The following is an 18,902-nucleotide window of genomic DNA, read 5'->3' as shown; positions in this document are numbered from 1 at the left end:
TTTTTTTTTTTTTTTTTTGTCTGTGCTGCGTCTTCACTGCTGTGCGCGGTCTTTTTCTAGTTGCGGATAGCGGGGTCTACTCTTTGTTGTGGTTCACGGGCTTCTCATTGCGGTGGCTCCTCTTGCTGTGGAGCGTGGGCTCTAGGCACGCGGGCTTCAGTAGTTGTGGCTCGTGGGTTAGTTGTGAGCATGTGGGATCTTCCTGGACCAGGGATCTTACCCGTGTCCCCTGCACTGTCAGGCAGAGTCTTAACCATTGTGCCACCAGGGAAGCCCCAAAGGTACCTTATCTTTTAACTTTCTTTCAAGTTAAAAGATAAGTGTTTTGATAAAGATAAATATCTCTTCCAGCCTTACCTGGAAGATCCTGGTCTTTCCTGACTTCCAAAGGGCACGGACTGTGCGTTGGTGGTATGTGGTGAACATAGCTGCCTTCCAAAGGGGCACTGACACCATATCCCCTCTTATCTAACAGTCATTGTCACTGTTATCCCGTGCACGAACCCAGGCTCTGTTGAGGAAGACAGAGGGATTCCCATTTATTTGGGAATAAAGGATCCAAAAATGTGTCTGTATTGTGAGGACGTCGAAGGACAGCCCAAGTTGCAGCTGAAGGTGAGTGACTGAGGAAAATAATGTAGAAAAACCTCAATTTCTTTTCTGAGAAGTTGATTTGTTAGGAAATCTAATTTTATAAGTAAAAAAGAAATATCGTCCTGTTCTTAAGCCTACTTCTCCCTTCCTCCTTTAGAATAATGTGCCTGCACCCCTCGCTAGTTGAGGGCTCGTCTTTCTTGAATATTGAGACATTCAGCCGGTTGTTTGTTTGTTTGTTTTAATTGGGGTATAGTTGCTCTACAATGTTGTGTTAGTTTCTGCTGTACAACGAAGTGAATCACCTATGTGTATACATATATCCCCTTCCTCTTGGGCCTCCCTCCCACCCCACCCCCCGTCCCACCCATCTAGGTCACCACAGAGCACCGAGCTGAGCTCCCTGTGTTATACAGCACGTTCCCACTAGCTATCTGTTCTACACATGGCAGTGCACATACGTCAATCCCAATCTCCCAATACATCCCACCCCCCGTGTCCACATATCCATTCCCCTTTTACTTCTATTTCTTTTTTTTAAAGTTTATTTATTTACTTTTATTTTTTGGCTGGGTTGGGTCTTCGTTGCCCCATGTGGACTTTCTAGTTGTGGCGAGCGGGGGCTACTCTTCGTTGCAGTGCACAGGCTTCTCATTATGGTGGCTTCTCTTGTTGCAGAGCACGGGCTCTAGGCACGTGGGCCTCAGTAGTTGCGGCGCGTGGGCTCAGAAGTTGTGGTGCATGGGCTTAGTTGCTCCGCGGCATGTGGGATCTTCCTGGACCAGGGCTCGAACCTGTGTCCCCTGCATTGGCAGGCGGGTTCTTAACCACCGCGCCACCAGGGAAGTCCTACTTCTATTTCTTAAAGTATAAACTTTGTACTTTACCTTTTCTATCAGACTGATGTCATTTACATCTCTATTGGACGAAAGTCATATGCTCTTTATTTTCTACAAGTTACCAGTAAGTAGTAAGTCAAATAAAGTTGTGTTTGTAGAGAGTGAGATGATGCTTGAGTGGGCCTGGTAGATAATGCTCTAGTATGACCTTGAAAAGACACACAGTGTTGGTGGGAATGTAAATTGGTGCAGCCTCTATGGAAAACAGTATGAGAGTTCCTTAAAAAACTAAAAATAGAGTTACCATATGATCCAGCAATCTCACTCCTGGGTATATATCCAGAACAGACGAAAACTCTAATTCAAAAAGAAACATGCACCCCAATGTTCATAGCAGCATTATTTACAATAGCCAAGACATGGAAGCATCATGGATGTACACTGACAGATGAATGGATAAAGAAGATGTGGTCTATATATACAATGGAATAGTACTCAGTTATAAAAAAGAATGAAATAATGCCATTTGTAGCAACATGGATGGACATAGAGATTAAAGGCAAATATCATACGATATCACATGTTGAATCTAAAAAAATGATACAAATGAACTTATTTACAGAACAGAAATAGACTCATAGAAAAGAAACATGGTTACCAATGGGGAAAGGTGGGAGGGATAAATTGGAAATTTGGGGTTAACTGATACACACTACTCTATATAAAATAGATAAAAACAAAGACCTACTGTATACACAGAGAACTATATTCAATATCTTGTGATAACCTATAATGGAAAAAAATCTGAAAAAGAATATCTATCTATCTATATATATACATATAGATATATTGATATATATATAACTGAATCACTTGTATACCTGAAACATTGTAAATCAACTCTATTTCAATTAAAAATAAAAGGCACACCATAATTATCCCCCCCACCCCTTTTCCAGGAATTGGACAGTTTTTCTTAATGACATCATCTCCTTTAGCCTTTTCATTTTATAGGTGGGGAAAAGGAGGTGCATGGTATGGCTGTGACTTGCGGAGGGTGGCACCGACATTGAGTATTTGAACTGGAAATAATGGTACTCTTGATTTGGGGTCCTTCAATTTCTGTCTCCTGGAGTTGGGATATTATGAAACACTGTGGGAGAAATCAGCAACAATTGCCCAGAGCAAGACAGCAAATACGAACCACCTCACACCCATAATTGGGGCTGTACTTACCTAGCCGGGTGTCAGCGGTTGAGCCGCCCCAGGCAGAGCACCCCTGGCCACCTAAGCATCATTATGCAATGCCGTAAGTGCTGAGCTGTACCGTGCACCAGTTTCTCAAACTTGAAGCAGTAGCAGAATCACCTTGGGTGGAAACGAAAAGCTCTGGTGTTTGGGCAAAATTTAGACCTAGTGAGTTAAACCCATTCCCCTCAAAATTCCAACTTACTAGGTTTAGAGCTGGGCCTAAGATGAAAGAGATGCATATGGCAAGGTATGGAGACGGAGCGCGGAGCTCCCTTGCTCTCTGAGGGTGCCGCTCTCTCAAGATCTCCACATGTTCACCAGCCCAGAACTTCTCCAAACCCCATCTTTTGGCTTCATTACATGGGTATGATTGATTAAATCACTGGCCATTGGCAATTGATTTCAGCCTCCAGCCTCTCTCCTCTCCCTGGAGGTCAAGGGCGGGTGGCACTGTGAAAGTTCCAAACCCTCTAATCAAATAGTTCGTTTTCCTGGAAACCAGCAAAATCAACTCTTTAACATAACAAAGACACCATGATTGCTCTCCATACCTAGGACATTCCAAGGGTTTTAAGGGTTCCGTGCCAGAAACGGAGACAAAGACCAAATATATATTTCTTATGAATCACAACACATGATTGCATATTAGCTGGGCTGTGTCCTAAAGAGGTAAAATAATATTTAGCTGAGTACATGAGATATCAGGAGGCAGGGTTCCATGTACGGACTTTCCCCTTACTGCTCGGAAATCTCCCCCTGTCATATGGGTTGGTAACCAAATCTCGTTCCCAGGCTACGGGGGAAGAGGCACACGCCATCTGCAGGGGTTGGGGGTGGGGTGGGAGTGGGGCAGGGAGGACAGAAAAGGCCAGTTTTCAGCATTACAGTGGTGAACCACTCCCTACCCGTACCTTTGTGTAAGCCAGCTCATAGATGGGTCATCATGGTTGGTGTGACCCCTTCCTAGGAGCTGGTGAGGCCTGGGAAAACACTGGCCATATTTAGGAGAATATTTTGTTTTGAGAAGTAGAGAGATCAGAGCTAAGAGGACTGGTGACAAATTTTATTTTTCTATGTGGAAAACTCAGGCTGTGTTCATGGTCTTTTAAAAACAATGTTTTCCAGAAAGAGACTCACAGACATAGAGAACAGACTTGTGGCTGCCAAGGGAAAAGGTGGGTGGGGGAGGGATGGAGTGGGAGGTTGGGATTAGATGCAAACCCTTATATATAGGATGGATAAACAACAAGGGCCTACTGTAGAGCACAGGGAACTATATTCAATATCCTGTGATAAAATACTATGGAAAAGAATATGAAAAACAATGCATGTATATATACATATATATGTATAACTGAATCACTTTTCTGTATAGAAGAAATTAACACAACATTGTAAATCAACTATACTTCAATAAAATAAATTTAAAAAATGTTTTCAAGTACATCATCAGTTGTCTAACCCTTAACATTTTTTTTTTTTTCCTGCGGTACGCAGGCCTCTCACTGTTGTGGCCTCTCCCGTCGCGGGGCACAGGCTCCGGACGTGCAGGCTCAGCGGCCATGGCTCATGGGCCCAGCCGCTCCGCGGCACGTGGGATCCTCCCAGACCGGGGCACGAACCCGTGTCCCCTGCATCGGCAGGCGGATCTCAACCACTGCGCCACCAGGGAAGCCCTAACCCTTAACATTTGAATTTAAAATAATTTTCCTCTGTCAGTAGTGCTCTTTCTGGTTTAAGCAAACTGTGATTGCTAATTTTGCCAGTGGACTATAGGCTATAGGAGGGGGAAGCGGCCCTTCTTTTTCCCCGCTTGGAGGATGTACCATTGTTTTGCCTGCAAGACCTCGCTCTGAGGTTGTCTAGATTAATGCCCAAGTCTATGAAGAGGGACTAAATGTTTTTGTTCTTCACAGATCTATGTTTGGTGATTGTAACATCTGAATATTTATACTTAAAGCTTTGATAAATAATTTTATTTTTTTCTCTTTGTAAAATTTAGATGAAAGCATTACTGTCTTTCCTATATGACTGAATTTATCTTATTTTATTATTTATTTATTTATTTGCAGTGTGCGGGCCTCTCACCGTTGAGGCCTCTCCCGTTGCGGAGCACAGGCTCCGGACGCGCAGGCTCAGCGGCCATGGCTCACGGGCCCAGCCGCTCCGCGGCATGTGGGATCTTCCCGGACCGGGGCACGAACCCGTGTCCCCCGCATCGGCAGGCAGACTGTCAACCGCTGCGCCACCAGGGGAGCCCAACATGGACATCTTTGATCTTGCTCACTGCTGGGTGGAAGTTGAACTTTAAGGAGGTAACAACAGAAGCAGGGAGACCACTTAGGGGTTATTGCAATACTCCCAGGGAGAGAGTCGGTGGTGGATTTCAGAGAACAGAACCCTGATCAGTGGTTGTGAGTTACATGGAAGCAAATTTTGGCATAGAATGAGTAGATTTCTTTTCTTAACGCTTAGGCCTGAACATCAATTGGGTTTCAAGGTTAATGATTCCCTTTCACCACCAATGTCGAGGCTGAGTCTGATTCCTAATGCAGAGATAGGAAGCCAGAAAATCTCCAAGTTTCCATCTACTACGTGAGTCTCCTTGGACACAGTGCGGTTTTGAATATCCACCACTGAGCAGGAGTGCCTCAGCTAACACGAGGTGCAGGAGACCATGACCCAAAGGAGACATACCACATAGTGGTTAAGAACAGAAGGACTTGGCTTTTTATTTTTATTTTTTGGCTGTGCCACATGACATACACGATCTTAGTTCCCCGACCAGGGATCTAAGCCATGCCCCCTGCAATGGAAGTGCAGAGAGTCCTAACCACTGGACCACCAGGGAAGTCCCGAGACCTGGCTTCTAACTTAGCTAAATTTCTCAGTAGCTATGTGACTTTGGGTAAGTTTTGTCATCTCTCAGGGACTGTTTTCTTCCATAACAAATAAAGAGGAATGGCCCCTAAAGGGTTGTTGTGAGGATGAAAAGATTAATCAGGTAAATCTCTATCAGATACAGAACGAGCTCTCAATATTGTTTATGCAAAACTCTGAAAGGAGCACAATGAATTGCCCCAAATCAGAGGTGAATGAGGCTATGGATCACACAAGTCAGTGAATCAAGAGAGCCACACCTCTGCCTCCAAGCAGTCCAGAAGGAAGTTCTCCTTCACTCAGCACCTGGCCTTTTCTGTATTTCCTCATTGGTGCTTCCTGGCATTTACTCTGCTCTGGTTTCTCCAGGACCCCAGCCCGGCCACACCACTGTTGCCTCCCAGTCACCCACTGAAGGCTCACGGGACGTCTGTTCCGGACTAGCTTTCTTGCCAAAGTGGGCACACCAAGAGCCAGGAAATAACCCTTCTTCCTTGCTCACTTAAAGGCCTGGGAGTCCTGGACAGCTTTACTGGGCCCTTGGGTGCAGGTGGAGCTTGAACATTGGACTTGAGGACAAGAGCATCTCTTTGGACAAAGGTAACTCCTGCTGTTCAGAACCATGTGTGGGGAACCTTTTTTCACTGTTCTGTGTCCAACCTTGAGGAGCCTCTCTGGGCCTCGGTCTAAGACACAGGGTGTCAGAGGAGCTGGGACTGCTTCCAGTGATGTAGGTGGCGGCTTGCTTACTTCCTTTCTGGGGATGACTATAGAATCAGGCACTGTAGATCCTGAGGCAGAGAGGGGTGTGAACAACTGGTTCTCATTGTGGGGAGTTTGTGGTCTTCTTGGGGAACTGTCCTGGGATCCTAACCATAAGCCCAGAGGTGGATGTCCCCTAACAGTCAAAATACCTCACGGGGCCCATGGACGTCCTTGCGCAGGATCCTTAGAGATGCCTCTTTGGATGAGGGATGGGGGACGATGGGGGTGAGAGAGACAGGGTAGCTGCCCGTTATTTAGGATGTTCAGGCTTGAAGTCGGGAGAACTGGTGGCTTACCAGCTGTATGGAGGGCTAAAGGGAGATAGGCACACATTCTTTCTTCCTTCCTCTGAATCCAGAGACTCGCTGCACTAGAAGGTAGCTGAGCTGATGCGCTAGAATCTCCCAACAATCCCAGATGTGACAGATGGAGGGCATCCTAGGGCCACTGCAGCCACGACAGTGATGGGAGCTTCCGGCTGGAGTTTTATGGCCCTGGAACATGATTTCCCATCCTTAATCTCAAACGTGCATCTATGGATAAGATAGGATCTCAGGGCAGCTTTCTCGAAAATTTTTTTACACAGAATTCTGGGGGAGGGGAGAGAAACGGATAAGATGTTTTTCTTCCCTCTTCCCCCACAAGACCAACTGCGGACCACAACCTGTCCACCATCTGATCTACTTTGTCCTCTTCGCAGAAAGCCCTGAAGCCAACATGGAGTTTAGTCCCCTGGGTAATTGGTGGTGAATCACAAAGCAGCTTGGAAATACTTCCATCTACCCTCTCCAAAGAAAGAGGGTACAAGGGCCCCTATCATTTGCTCAAGTTGTAAATGTGTTTGCTCTCGCTAAAATACTCAGATCACAAAACCCGCATTTGAACATCTTATTTCGCTCTTTTCTTATGATGTGCATTTAGAACTGCTTATTGATTTTGGTAAAGAGGGTAAAGGAGAAACAAACAACATATTGATGCCTGATTTAAATATATTTGGTTTTGTTACTACCCAGAAACTATCAGTCAGGGAAAAAGACAAGTCACTGGTAACCCTAGAAAAAAGGGTGAATATTGAAAATCTCTCGGACTATGAATGCATGGAGCTCCTTTCAGATGCTTTGATTCACAAACCAGCCCCTGCCTTAATTTCCTTCCCTTTCTCCTATAGTTACTCTTTGTCAGAGCAGTAAATCTCCCCCTAGGAATTCAAAAGCCTTTATTACCAGGATGCAACAGGAGTCCTGAAGTTTATAATAACCTCATGTGTATTTTGTGCTTTTCTGTAATCTGGCAGCACACCTAATTCCCAGTTACCATCTTATTTGTGGTTCTCAGCAGATGGTGTGGGTCCTAAAAAGAAATCGGTTAATAGCAGTTCCTTTTGGCAGCAACGTCAAAGCTGGTGAGTGAAAATCAAAGCCACTGCGTTGCCTCTTAAAGGGACATCATCTCCACTGGGGATGGGACTGAGCCTGGGAACCAGTTTCCAGTGTCCTCAAGAACGGCAAGAAAGGGCAAGATGGCTCCCTCACATAAAGGAAACCCGTACCCAGAAATGAGGGTGTGATGGAGTGGCAGCTCTCCTTATCAAAAGAAAATGTCCTTAGTTAAGAAGGGATTATTCATTCAATTAGTAGCTGACCTTCTCCTTGGAGTTTCTCTCTTCTAACCGTCGCAACCTCTGTCCTCAGATTTAAACTCCTTTGTCTTTCCATTATCATACCTACACTTTTCTAATTTGCTGTCCTTTTTTCTACTAATGGGGGAATATTCCTTCCTCCCATCAGTCTATCACATGTCAATTATACCTCAATAAAGATGAAAAAAAGTTAATCCAAATCAGCTTCTTTCCTCTCTTGTTTGTTCCTTCAATGTCTGATTTAATTCCTCTCTTCCTGGCATATCCCGTCTTTGTCTGTCTACTGGATTCTTTCTATTGCTGATAGACACGCTCTAATATAACATTTCCAAGCTTAATACTAAAAACCTCCTCTGGATTTGCACATTTCATTTCTACAACCATTCTATTTTCCTATGTGGCAATCTATATACTGTTCTACATACAACAATAGTCATGGAAGAGTTGGTTATACAACTTGTCTCCATTTCCCCTCCTGTTCACGCTTACATCAAACGATAAAATTTCTGTTCTTTGCCCACTCCCCTCCAGCTTCTCTTTCTAAGGCCACCAGACCCACTTCTCTGTCCTCACATCTGGTTCCTCAGCAGCAGTCAGCATAATTGACAACTCTTTCTTTCTTGAACACTCTCCATCCTCTCCTTAGGTAAGAACATTTCTCTGTGGTTCACTGGCTCCTCCTCTGCATTCTCCTTTCTGACTCCACTTTCTCTATAAAATCTCCAAGTGTTGGGGATTTTCAGACCTCAGCCTGCAATCATCCTACCACCCCTCTAAAGGGATTGAGAGCTGGTCTCTTGGATTGATGTTTTGCCTCTACGTTCTGGCATTCATGCTTCCAACCCAGACGTCGCCTCTGAAAATCCTACCCATGTCCTTTTGATGTCCTCTCAGACATCTCTAACTACATCTATCCCAAGTGGAACTGTGGATCTGACTCCACAAACTGTTCACGGACCCAGTCTGGAGCCAGAAATACAGGAGACATCTTTGGTCCTCCTTTTCCTCAATTTCCGTTTAATCCATCAGCAGACACTGACGAGTCTATGTGCAAAATATGCCTATTTATGAGATCATATCCTCTTTCACCTTGATCACTGTATCCCTTCCTCACTGCCCCCCCTCCCACTTCACTTGTGTAGCCTCCTATCCAGCCATGACAAAGCATCAAGAGTGACTTTCTTACTATGTTAATTGAAGAGTATCCTTCCCATCTATTTGTGTTTTAGGGGTGGGAGGTGGGGGGAAGGGAGCAGTGGGGAGATCTCAGGCACAGCAGCAGTCTTCTTTCGGAGACTTGAACTTATCGAGCTCTTCTCCGCGTAAGCATCTTCACATTTCCTGTCCCTGTCAACACTTTCACCCAACCTCCTCCACCACCGGACTCCCGTTTCTTCATATCTTAGCTTCCTCTTAGCTTTAAGGTCTTGGTTTGAACTTCACCTCAGCAGAGAAGTCTTTCTTGGTTCCTATTTCTCAGTTTGGTCTGTCTTCTACTGTCCCAGGCCTTGGTCCCTTTCCCCAAAGCAGGTGTTGCAATTTACCGTGGTTCTGGTCATTTCTCTGCTCACGTGGTTTAGTCTCGTTTTCCGTGGCAATAATGACGACGTCTCTCCTGTTCTCACCTAGATCTCCAGGGTCTTGTCTTGAATGAACACTGAATAAAGAATGTTGAATGGATAAATTCCCTGCCCCTTGCCCAGAAGGATAGATGCAGAACACCCAGGCTCTTGGGAATCACCTACTAAATTAGTTGGGAATTAAATTCAACTGATAGGGACAGAACATCCACCACTGGGACTTAAATAAGGTAGAAGTTTCTTTCTTTCTCATGGAACAGAAGCCCGAGAAGGCAGGTTAAGGCCAGTACGGTGGCTTCATCAGGCCACCAGAATCCAAGGAGTCTAGCGTTCCGCTTTACCAAGTTCAAGGTCACCTCCACCATCATCTAAGTATGAAGACACAGGGTATAAGAAATAAAGCTCCTCCCAGCTGAGTCGACTACTTTTAAAGAACATTCTTAGAAATCTCACACAACACTTCCACTCCTGTCTCATCGGCTACACCTTAAGCATATGGTCAAAGTTAGCTGTAAGTGGGGTGGGAAATTTATTTTTATTTTGGGGAAGTAGTGTACCCTGGTGACAGCTGGAGTTCTGATATTAAGGAAGAAAAAGGAAATGGGTTTCCTTTCCTTAACAGCACGTACAGACACGGACTTTTACTGTAATGGAAAAGGTACTCCATATTACCTGGGAATCAAGGAGCAAAATCTCTGTCTCTGCTGTACAGAAATCCGGGGCCAGCCTGCTTTGCAGCTTAAGGTGAGCGGCTGTACAGCTAATGAGAGAAGTGCAATGAGATGAACTTTCAATGTCATTTAACATGTTACTGAATAAAAGTAACAGGTGTGCAATCCTGGGTATTCAGTGTAAAGGACAGCTGACCTGGCTGATTCCCAAATCAATACAAGCGACCTTTGGAATGGATGTAACACTCATTTAAATGTCAGAGCACCCTCTGCCAGCCAGAGAATACACCCACGAAAGTGTTTCAGAAAGGCCGAAGAATGGTGGCTTCTCCATTCTCAGTCTTCTTTAACTGCCTCCCAGAAATTCTCTTAGGTGCTGGGATGCTTCCTCTTAAGCAAAGGCAGTGGAGACAAGAGGGGAGATTGTTAATCAGGTCTTGCGGATGACACACTTATGGTCCCCGTACTGAAAGTAAGATTTGTAGTTTTGAAGTGAATCCTCTGCTTATGATGGAAGCTGTAACGTATAAACCCACTTGGAGGCTGGGAATCTCGTGAGACTGGCCTGAACCATCAGATGGGTGCGTCCATGAAAGAGACTTACAGTTCCGCCCCCCACCCCCCACCCCCCGTTCTCAGGAAGACATGCTGCCTTAAGGAATCAGAAACACCTTGTGTGATGGGATCCTGGGGTGAGGCCAAGCTACTGGCAACAAGTGGATTGCCTATTTCTTTTTTTTTTTTTTGCGGTACGCGGGCCTCTCACTGTTGTGGCCTCTCCCGTTGCGGAGCACAGGCTCCGGACGCGCAGGCTCAGCGACCATGGCTCACGGGCCCAGCCGCCCTGCGGCATGTGGGATCTTCCCGGACCGGGGCACGAACCCGTGTCCCCTGCATCGGCAACCGCTGCGCCACCAGGGAAGCCCTGGGTTGCCTATTTCAAAGCTGGTGTTCCCCTTTCATCAGCCTGTGTCCCTGGCCTCCGTCCCTCCCTTTGGGGAAATGAGACTCTCCCAGGGCTGGGTTAGTTTAGCTTCCGCCTCCCAGCAATCCTTTCTAACAAGCCTCTTTCCTACGCCCAGGAGGAAAATATCGTGAACCTATGTGGGAACTTCAAAGGGCAGGAGCCCTTTCTCTTTTTCTGCATCGAGGAGGTCTCCACTTTCGTCTTTCAGTCAGTCTCCTGCCCAGGCTGGTTCATAGCTACCTCCTCCATGGTGGGCAGCCCGTCACTCTCACCAAGGAGAGGGGCAAAACTGAAAACACTAACTTCTACTTAGAGGGTGAAAACTAAATCCAGCCTGGGTTCTACGTGGCTGGATCAAGCAGTCAGAGATTCTTCTGTTTGAAAACACAATGGGTCATCTTAAGAGACCACCATGCACTGATGCCCATCCATAGTCTACCTCATTCTCATCACCCCAAAACCATCTCATCCTCTGGACACCCTCTAGATATCCTCAGGATATACCATGTCCCCCCCCCGCACTTGAGCATCATTCCAGGGTGAACCTACGAGTCACTTTTTATTCTTTCTTGATCTTGTCCCACCGTCCACCTAGTTAAGTCCACTTAAGTCCACATCCCAAATGCTTCTTGTAGCCTCTCTTCCTATTCCTTCTGCCAACCCATAGCCTAGAGATGTGAATTCCAAACAGTTTAGTTCATACAACCCTATCAATAAAAGAATATTAATTCTATGCATGTTTATTATAAATATTATGCTCTCCAAAAGAGGAATCTAAAGGGTAAGAAGTAAAAATTTTACATGTCTTGATAATCATGATAAACTCATAATATCATTAGTTAATAATCTGACACACAGGGGCTTCCCTGGCGGCGCAGTGGTTGAGAGTCCGCCTGGCAATGCAGGGGACACGGGTTCGTGCCCCGGTCCGGGAAGATCCCACATGCCGCGGAGCGGCTGGGCCCGTGAGCCATGGCTGCTGACCCTGCGCGTCCAGAGCCTGTGCTCCGCGATGGGAGAGGCCACAACAGTGAGAGGCCCGTGTACCGCAAAAAAAAAAAAATCTGACACACAGTATGTACTTTGGTTAAGATTAATCGTTAACCATAGTAAATGTAAATCAGTCTGTATTTCAAAGAATCACTAATAGTGGTTTACATTTTTTTCAGGCATCAGCTATGATATATTCTTGCTATTATTCATGTTTTCTAGACTCTAGTAGAACATTCAATCAACAGTTTCTTTATTGACATGCTTTTAAGCCAGTTGTCCATTTTGTGAGGATTACTTTAGTTAAAGCCTGTAGTATAATTTACGTATCCACTTAACCAGTGACATGTAAATTGCAAGTAACCGCAATGCCCTGAACATGAATGTGAGCATGTCAGGCTCTCTTCCTTCAGGAAACCTTGCCCTTCTTTGCACGTCATGAGCAGGTGTATCGGGATTTGCAATGGCTGGGAATCCTTCACCAATGGGGGATGGGAGCGGGTAGGGAAATGCTGCTCTCTTCCATCACTGAAGTGGACAATTCTGAGATGTATTCCACATGGTTCCTCAGAGGGTCCCAGCAGGATTAAGTCACAGTCGCCCACAGGAGTGCTGAGCTCAGGAACACCTCCTTGCATTGGCTTCCTTCATTTTCCTGCTTCAATTTCCCCAGTCCCCATTCTTGTTCCCTGGGATCACTTCTCATCATTCCAAGACAGACAGATGGAGAAAGAGAGGAGGGACAAAATGGCAGAGTAGAAGGACCTTGAGATCTCATCCCCTCACGACAGAAGAAAAAGAGAGCTGTAGCAGTGTTATTTCCCTTGTTCCCGTCTCTGAAACACTGGTTTCCATGACTTTTTCCTCCAGCCTTTGAAATACTCTAATATTCAAGATGTTGATGCTATTGTTGCTTTCTTAAGCTCGAGTTAAGGTGGCCTTACTCAGATCCAGGGCTGTTGGCTGGTGAGTTATCCATAGACTGGCAGAGATGGGGTTATACTTGAGATGCTCGAGGATAGCCTTTCCCCTGAATCTCTTCCATTCAGCACCCTGAACCCCCAAATGCAAGTCTATTTCAGATTCCTACTCCCTCCCACCCATCCTTTCCAATTTGGGTCAGTGTCTATATTTGCTTTTCCCTTTCTTCATCTCCAGTTTCTTTTATTCTTTGGAAGAGAAAATTTCATAGGCTCTGTGAGCTTGCAACTGAGAATCTTTGCCTGTCCCTTAGGTTGAGAACTTTAACTTTGTTTATAATCTAATGTGACCTTGAGGCAAGAAAACAACACTAGTTATCAATGAGAAAGAAGAAGGGAAGAGAAATATGCAGAAAATAAACTATCAATTAACTGCTCAATTAGCATTTGAGTCATTTATAAGCAGAAGAGCCTTGATTATGAAGAAAATACTCCAGAGTCAACTCTAAGCCGTATGATTGGGTAATGGCTCCAGGAATAAGTGGACAGGTCACGTGAAAAGTCATAATAACATCATTCCTCATTGGTTCTCTACTTGGCCAAAGATGCAACTAGAAATGAGATTCCCAATGACAAAGACTGTGCAGCCGATAGAGTGCCACCTCCCAATATCTAATACCGACCATTAAGAGACCAAAACCTACACAGTGATGTTCTCTACTTTTGTGTAATTTAGAAGATCTTTGCAGATTAAAGCTCTGATTAATATCGGCTTCATCTGCGCCTATAATAGCAGCATGACCATAATAAAAGCTGTAACTTACTGCCCAAGGTCAAAGCCAGCAGCAATGGTTTCCCTAAACTCACCATGTGGCTTGAACCGCAAATACCAGAACCTGGGTTTATTCTCAAGAGGAGTGTCAGGACCAATAATTTCCACCATTTAGCAAATGTTTTTTGAGCACTTACACTGTTCTAAATGCTGGGGATACAGTAGTAAACAAAGCAGAAAAACATATATCTAACCTCCTTGAACTGACATTAAATTTTGAAGGTTTGGGGGGTACAGTCCCTTACCCCTGGTCCCCATCTACATTCAAACACATAGAGAATACGCTGGTGACAAAATAAAAATCAAAGCAGTGCCCTTATTTTTGAGGCAGCTGAAATAGAGAAATGAGAGGTGCCTTCTACTCCCCACCTCAACTTTTGGGGCCTAAACTGTGTTCATCAACTCTGATCTCATAGTCTCAGGCCACCGTGACGATCTGTCATCTGCTGGCAGAACCAAGACAATGAGGCAGAGGGTTAAGCTCCCAGCTGCTCTAGGCAGCCTCAGGGTGGAGTTGGTCCTCTTACCCACTGCTCTATGGTGGTCAGAGTCTTGTTGACCAGAGTTACTTCTCATCCTTTGAGAAACTCACAGCCTCTGCTTATAAACTACTTTCCTCACAACCCATTCACTCTTTCCACTTTAAAAAATATAAACTTCAGCTGTTATTAATACATGGCTACATTCTCCTGTAAATAAAAAAAAGTAAAAACATAACTGACAAATCCAAATCCTTTCCTCAAATCCCAATTCCCCCCCCCCCAACCCAACGATAACCACTGATGTGTTGGCATCATCCTGGTCCATTTCCTATGCGTTTACATACTCCTATGTACCTATTGGAAACACTTGGTGTTGTTCTGTGTGTGTGCGTTTCCCTAATTGGTATGATACAATACCTATATTCCTCCAACTTTTTTCACTCAACAATATGTTCAAATAGCTATTTATGCTTATATGGATGGATCTATCTCATTCTTTTCAACCACGGCAGTTTCCAATAGAATGATTTTTACCATTGGTTGAATAGTCATCCCTTCACTGATGGACAGTTAGTTTGTTTCCACTTTTTGTTGTTGCTTTACAAACAATGTGTCAGTGAACGTTCTAGTATATGCTTCCTGTACACACACACAAGACATTCTTTAGAATAGATTGGTGAATCGCTTGACCATAGATTAAAGAAATTCTTTTTAAAATTTTTTTTTTTTTTTTTTTGTGGTACACGGGCCTCTCACTGTTGTGGCCTCTCCCTCTGCGGAGCACAGGCTCCGGATGCGCAGGCCCAGTGGCCATGGCTCACGGGCCCAGCCGCTCCGTGGCATGTGGGATCCTCCCGGACCGGGGCACGAACCCGCGTCCCCTGCATCGGCAGGCGGACTCTCAACCACTGCGCCACCAGGGAAGCCCTTAAAATTTTTGGCCTCTCCTTGTGGCATGCAGGATCTTAGTTCCCCAATCAGGGATTAAACCCGTGCCCCCTGCAGTGGAAGTGTGGAGTCCTAACCACTGGACGGCCAGGTAATTCCCTGGACATTCTTTATTTTCAACTGCTACTGACAATCTGCCCTTTGATGTAGATCTGCCAATGTATACTCCCAATTATGTGTTCATTCCTCTCTGCCCAAAACTTAATTTTAAGTTAAAAAAACAAAAGTTTTGTTCATCAGTGTACAAAGAATAATCTCTCGTTGTTACTTTTTTTTTTTTTTTTTTTTTTTTGCGGTACGCGGGCCTCTCACTGTTGTGGCCTCTCCCGTTGCGGAGCACAGGCTCCGGACGCGCAGGCTCAGCGGCCGTGGTTCACGGGCCCAGCCGCTCCGCGGCATGTGGGATCTTCCCGGACCGGGGCACGAACCCGTGTCCCCCGCATCGGCAGGCAGACTGTCAACCGCTGCACCACCAGGGAAGGGAAGCCCCTCGTTGTTACTTTAATTGGTAAGTTGCCGATTACTAGTAAGACATTTGCTGTTCACAACAGTCTGAAGTCAAGACCTCTGACTTTTGACTTCTCCACCAAAACCTTTCTTTTGAGCATCACCAGTGATGTCGCTGTTGCCAAATCCTGTGGACACTCCACTGTCCTCACCTTAACTGGCATCGGACATGGCCTGCCCCTCTCCCCTCATCCTTACCCTCAGTGCTAGGGGTTCTGCAGCAAGTCACTCCTAGTTTTTCCCCAACCTCGCTCTCCTTCCTTTACTGATTCCTCCTTATGTGACTTGTGAAGGCTGAAGTTCCTCAGGGCTCATCCTTGAGTCCTTGTTTCCTCTATACTGTTTCACTGGATGATCTTACTTGTTACCAATTTAAATTCCAAACGGATATTGACAATTTGATCTGGCCCAGAGCTCTTCTTGGAGCTCCAGATTTGCATTGGCAGCTACCAATTTGGATTGTCTCAAAACTTGCAAATTGAGTATGTCCTAAGGAGCACCCTTGATCCTTGCCCAATATACCTATCCCGACTCCCAGTCTTTTCCATCTCAGTTACTCAAGACAGAAACCTAGGAGTCATCCTTGATTCCTCTTTTCCCTAAAGACCTACATCCAACCATCCAACCCATCAAGTTTTTTTGTTTTTGCTAACCCATCAAGTCTATCCACCAAGAAGTCTACCTTCAAAATACATCTCAAGTCCATTTGGAATAACTATTGAGAACCTGCTTTAAGCTAGATGATATGGTGGGTGCTTTCTCATAGTAATATCTTCTCTATACTTCCTTATTTTTTAATTTACATTTTAAAAGAACCTAGTGAGATATTATTCCCATTATGCAAACGAGGTGAAGGCACTTGTTTAAGAGTTCTCAGTTAGGGGATGGCAGAGACTAGATCTGATACAAAGTTCAGTTATTTATTTTTTTTTGTTTTTCTTTTTTTTTTTTTTTTGTGGTACGAGGGCCTCTCACTGTCGTCGCCTCTCCCGTTGCGGAGCACAGGCTCCGGACGCGCAGGCTCAGTGGCCATGGCTCACGGGCCCAGCTGCTCCGCGGCATGTGGGATCTTCCTGGACCGGGGCACGAACCCGTGTCCCCTGCATCGGCAGACGGACTCTCAACCACTGCGCCACCAGGGAAGCCCTAAGTTCAGTTATTTAAAAAACTCATTTTCTTCACTGCGGACATCAGTTCAGCCCTGGATTACCTGCAGTAAACTGTTGAAACATGGACGGTGATCAATACAGCCCTGATGTGCTGATTTATATACCGAGGAGGAATTCTTCCGTCACTCAACACCTGCCTGGATCAGAGCCCCTCAGAGTGTGGTCCCAGCTTCAGCATCAACCGGCAACCTACCAGAAATGCAAATGCTCAGACTCCTCCCGGACCTGCTGCCTCAGAAAAACTCAGGGGTGGAGTCCAGCAACTGTGGTTTAACAAGCTCTCCAGGTGATTTCATTTTAAATTGAGGTAAAATTTACATAACATAAATTCACCACTTAAAACTATACAATCCAGCGGCTTTTAATGCATTCACAGTGTTATGCAACCATCACCACTAATTCCAGAACATTTTGCTGAGCTCCCAAAACAAATGCTAACCCATGAAGCAGTCATTCCTCATCGCCCCTCCCCCCAGTTCCTGTCAACCACTAATCTGCTTCCTTTCTCTCTGTATTTGCCTAGTCAGGACATTTCATATAAATGGAATCATTCAAAAAAACCCACCTCAAATCCACCTATCCCTCTCCCACTTCTCTGCCACCCACCACTGCATATCTGGCGACCACCATAACTCACCAGTCCTGTAAATCTGCCTCCTGACTGGTGACCTCCATCTACTACTCCATCTATATATTAAATCAGTTCTCTTTGGGCCAGCCAGGATTATCCCCATAAACGGAAATTCAACTATGTCATTCCAATGTTTAGACTTCTTTGATGTCTCCATTTGCAATTAGAATGAAATGCAAATTTTTTAACCATGGTATACAGGTTTGCCTGGATGGTCTGGCCCTTGCTGACCCAACCCTTCTTCCAGGTCACTCTCTCCATTGCCACATTCAGTCATGCTAACCTGTCAGTTCTTTGAACATGCCAAGTCCTTTATAGCCCCAGGACCTTTGCATATGCTATGCTCATGTACATCCCTTTTACGTGTATTGGCTTATTCTCATTCTTTGCCTTTCTGGCCTCTACAAAGAGCTCCTTATATGTCACATCCCCTAGACGCCTTCCCTAACCACCATGTCTGAATTAAGCTGTTCCTTCTACCTCCTGAAATTTCTATCTCCAGTTTTTCATTTTTTCCTTCACACAATTTGTAATGACTTTATTTGCCCTTGTCTTTCTTTCCTTCCCTCCTTGCAATATAAAGTCCTTGACTGCAAGGAAGTAGTGTTTCTCAAGTTCACCATTATATCCCCAGCCCCATAGCACAGTATCTGTGTTTAATAAATATATGTTGAATAAGTATATTAATTATTAATAAATTGCTAAGTGAATGAATAAATGAGGAGCTGACTTCCTCCCCAGGCAGCCCACCCTCCCTAGCAAGACTAGCCTCATTCAGAATAAAGCCTACCTTCTTGTCCTTAATCCTAGATGTCACAGAGAAGGGAGCTCCCAAGTCTGCCCAAGGGCTTCAGCTTTGTGAAGGCAGCGCCCATGACCCTTTAATTTCCATTTGTTACCAAGGCTATTGCCCCAGAATCATACCCCTGTCCCTCCCTTGAATGGAAACCAATTGCTCTTATCTAAGTTTCAGGAGGAAGCTGCAAAGAGAAAAACAAGAACTGGTTAAAAACCAACTAAGTCCAAGATGGGGGAAGATTTGACTTCCATTAGTCTGTGAGCCCCATTATACACTCATTGTAATGCATTAGCTAAGTCACACACACACACACACACACACACACACACACACACACACACACACACACACGAGTTGACGGTTGACACGACAACAACCGAAAAAGCCTAACAAGGACTGAAAAGGAGTGTTGCAGCAGTTCCAGGTCCAGACCACACC

The 18,902-nt window shown here is 45.1% G+C and overlaps 1 protein-coding gene across 1 annotated transcript; it reads left to right on the top strand.

Annotated features, from left to right (window-relative positions):
• The first annotated feature begins 10,148 nt into the window (after positions 1-10,148).
• Positions 10,149-11,513, top strand: IL36B (interleukin 36 beta). Its single transcript, XM_024743953.1, is given in 3 exon segments — positions 10,149-10,292; positions 11,302-11,431; positions 11,434-11,513. Coding segments are annotated over 3 exon segments (354 nt in total).
• The last annotated feature ends 7,389 nt before the right edge of the window (positions 11,514-18,902 follow it).

This window comes from Neophocaena asiaeorientalis, unplaced genomic scaffold (assembly GCF_003031525.2).
Source record: "Neophocaena asiaeorientalis asiaeorientalis breed wild unplaced genomic scaffold, Neophocaena_asiaeorientalis_V1.1 scaffold114, whole genome shotgun sequence".
NCBI lineage: Eukaryota > Metazoa > Chordata > Mammalia > Artiodactyla > Phocoenidae > Neophocaena > Neophocaena asiaeorientalis.
This window is presented reverse-complemented; position numbering and strand designations above follow the sequence as displayed.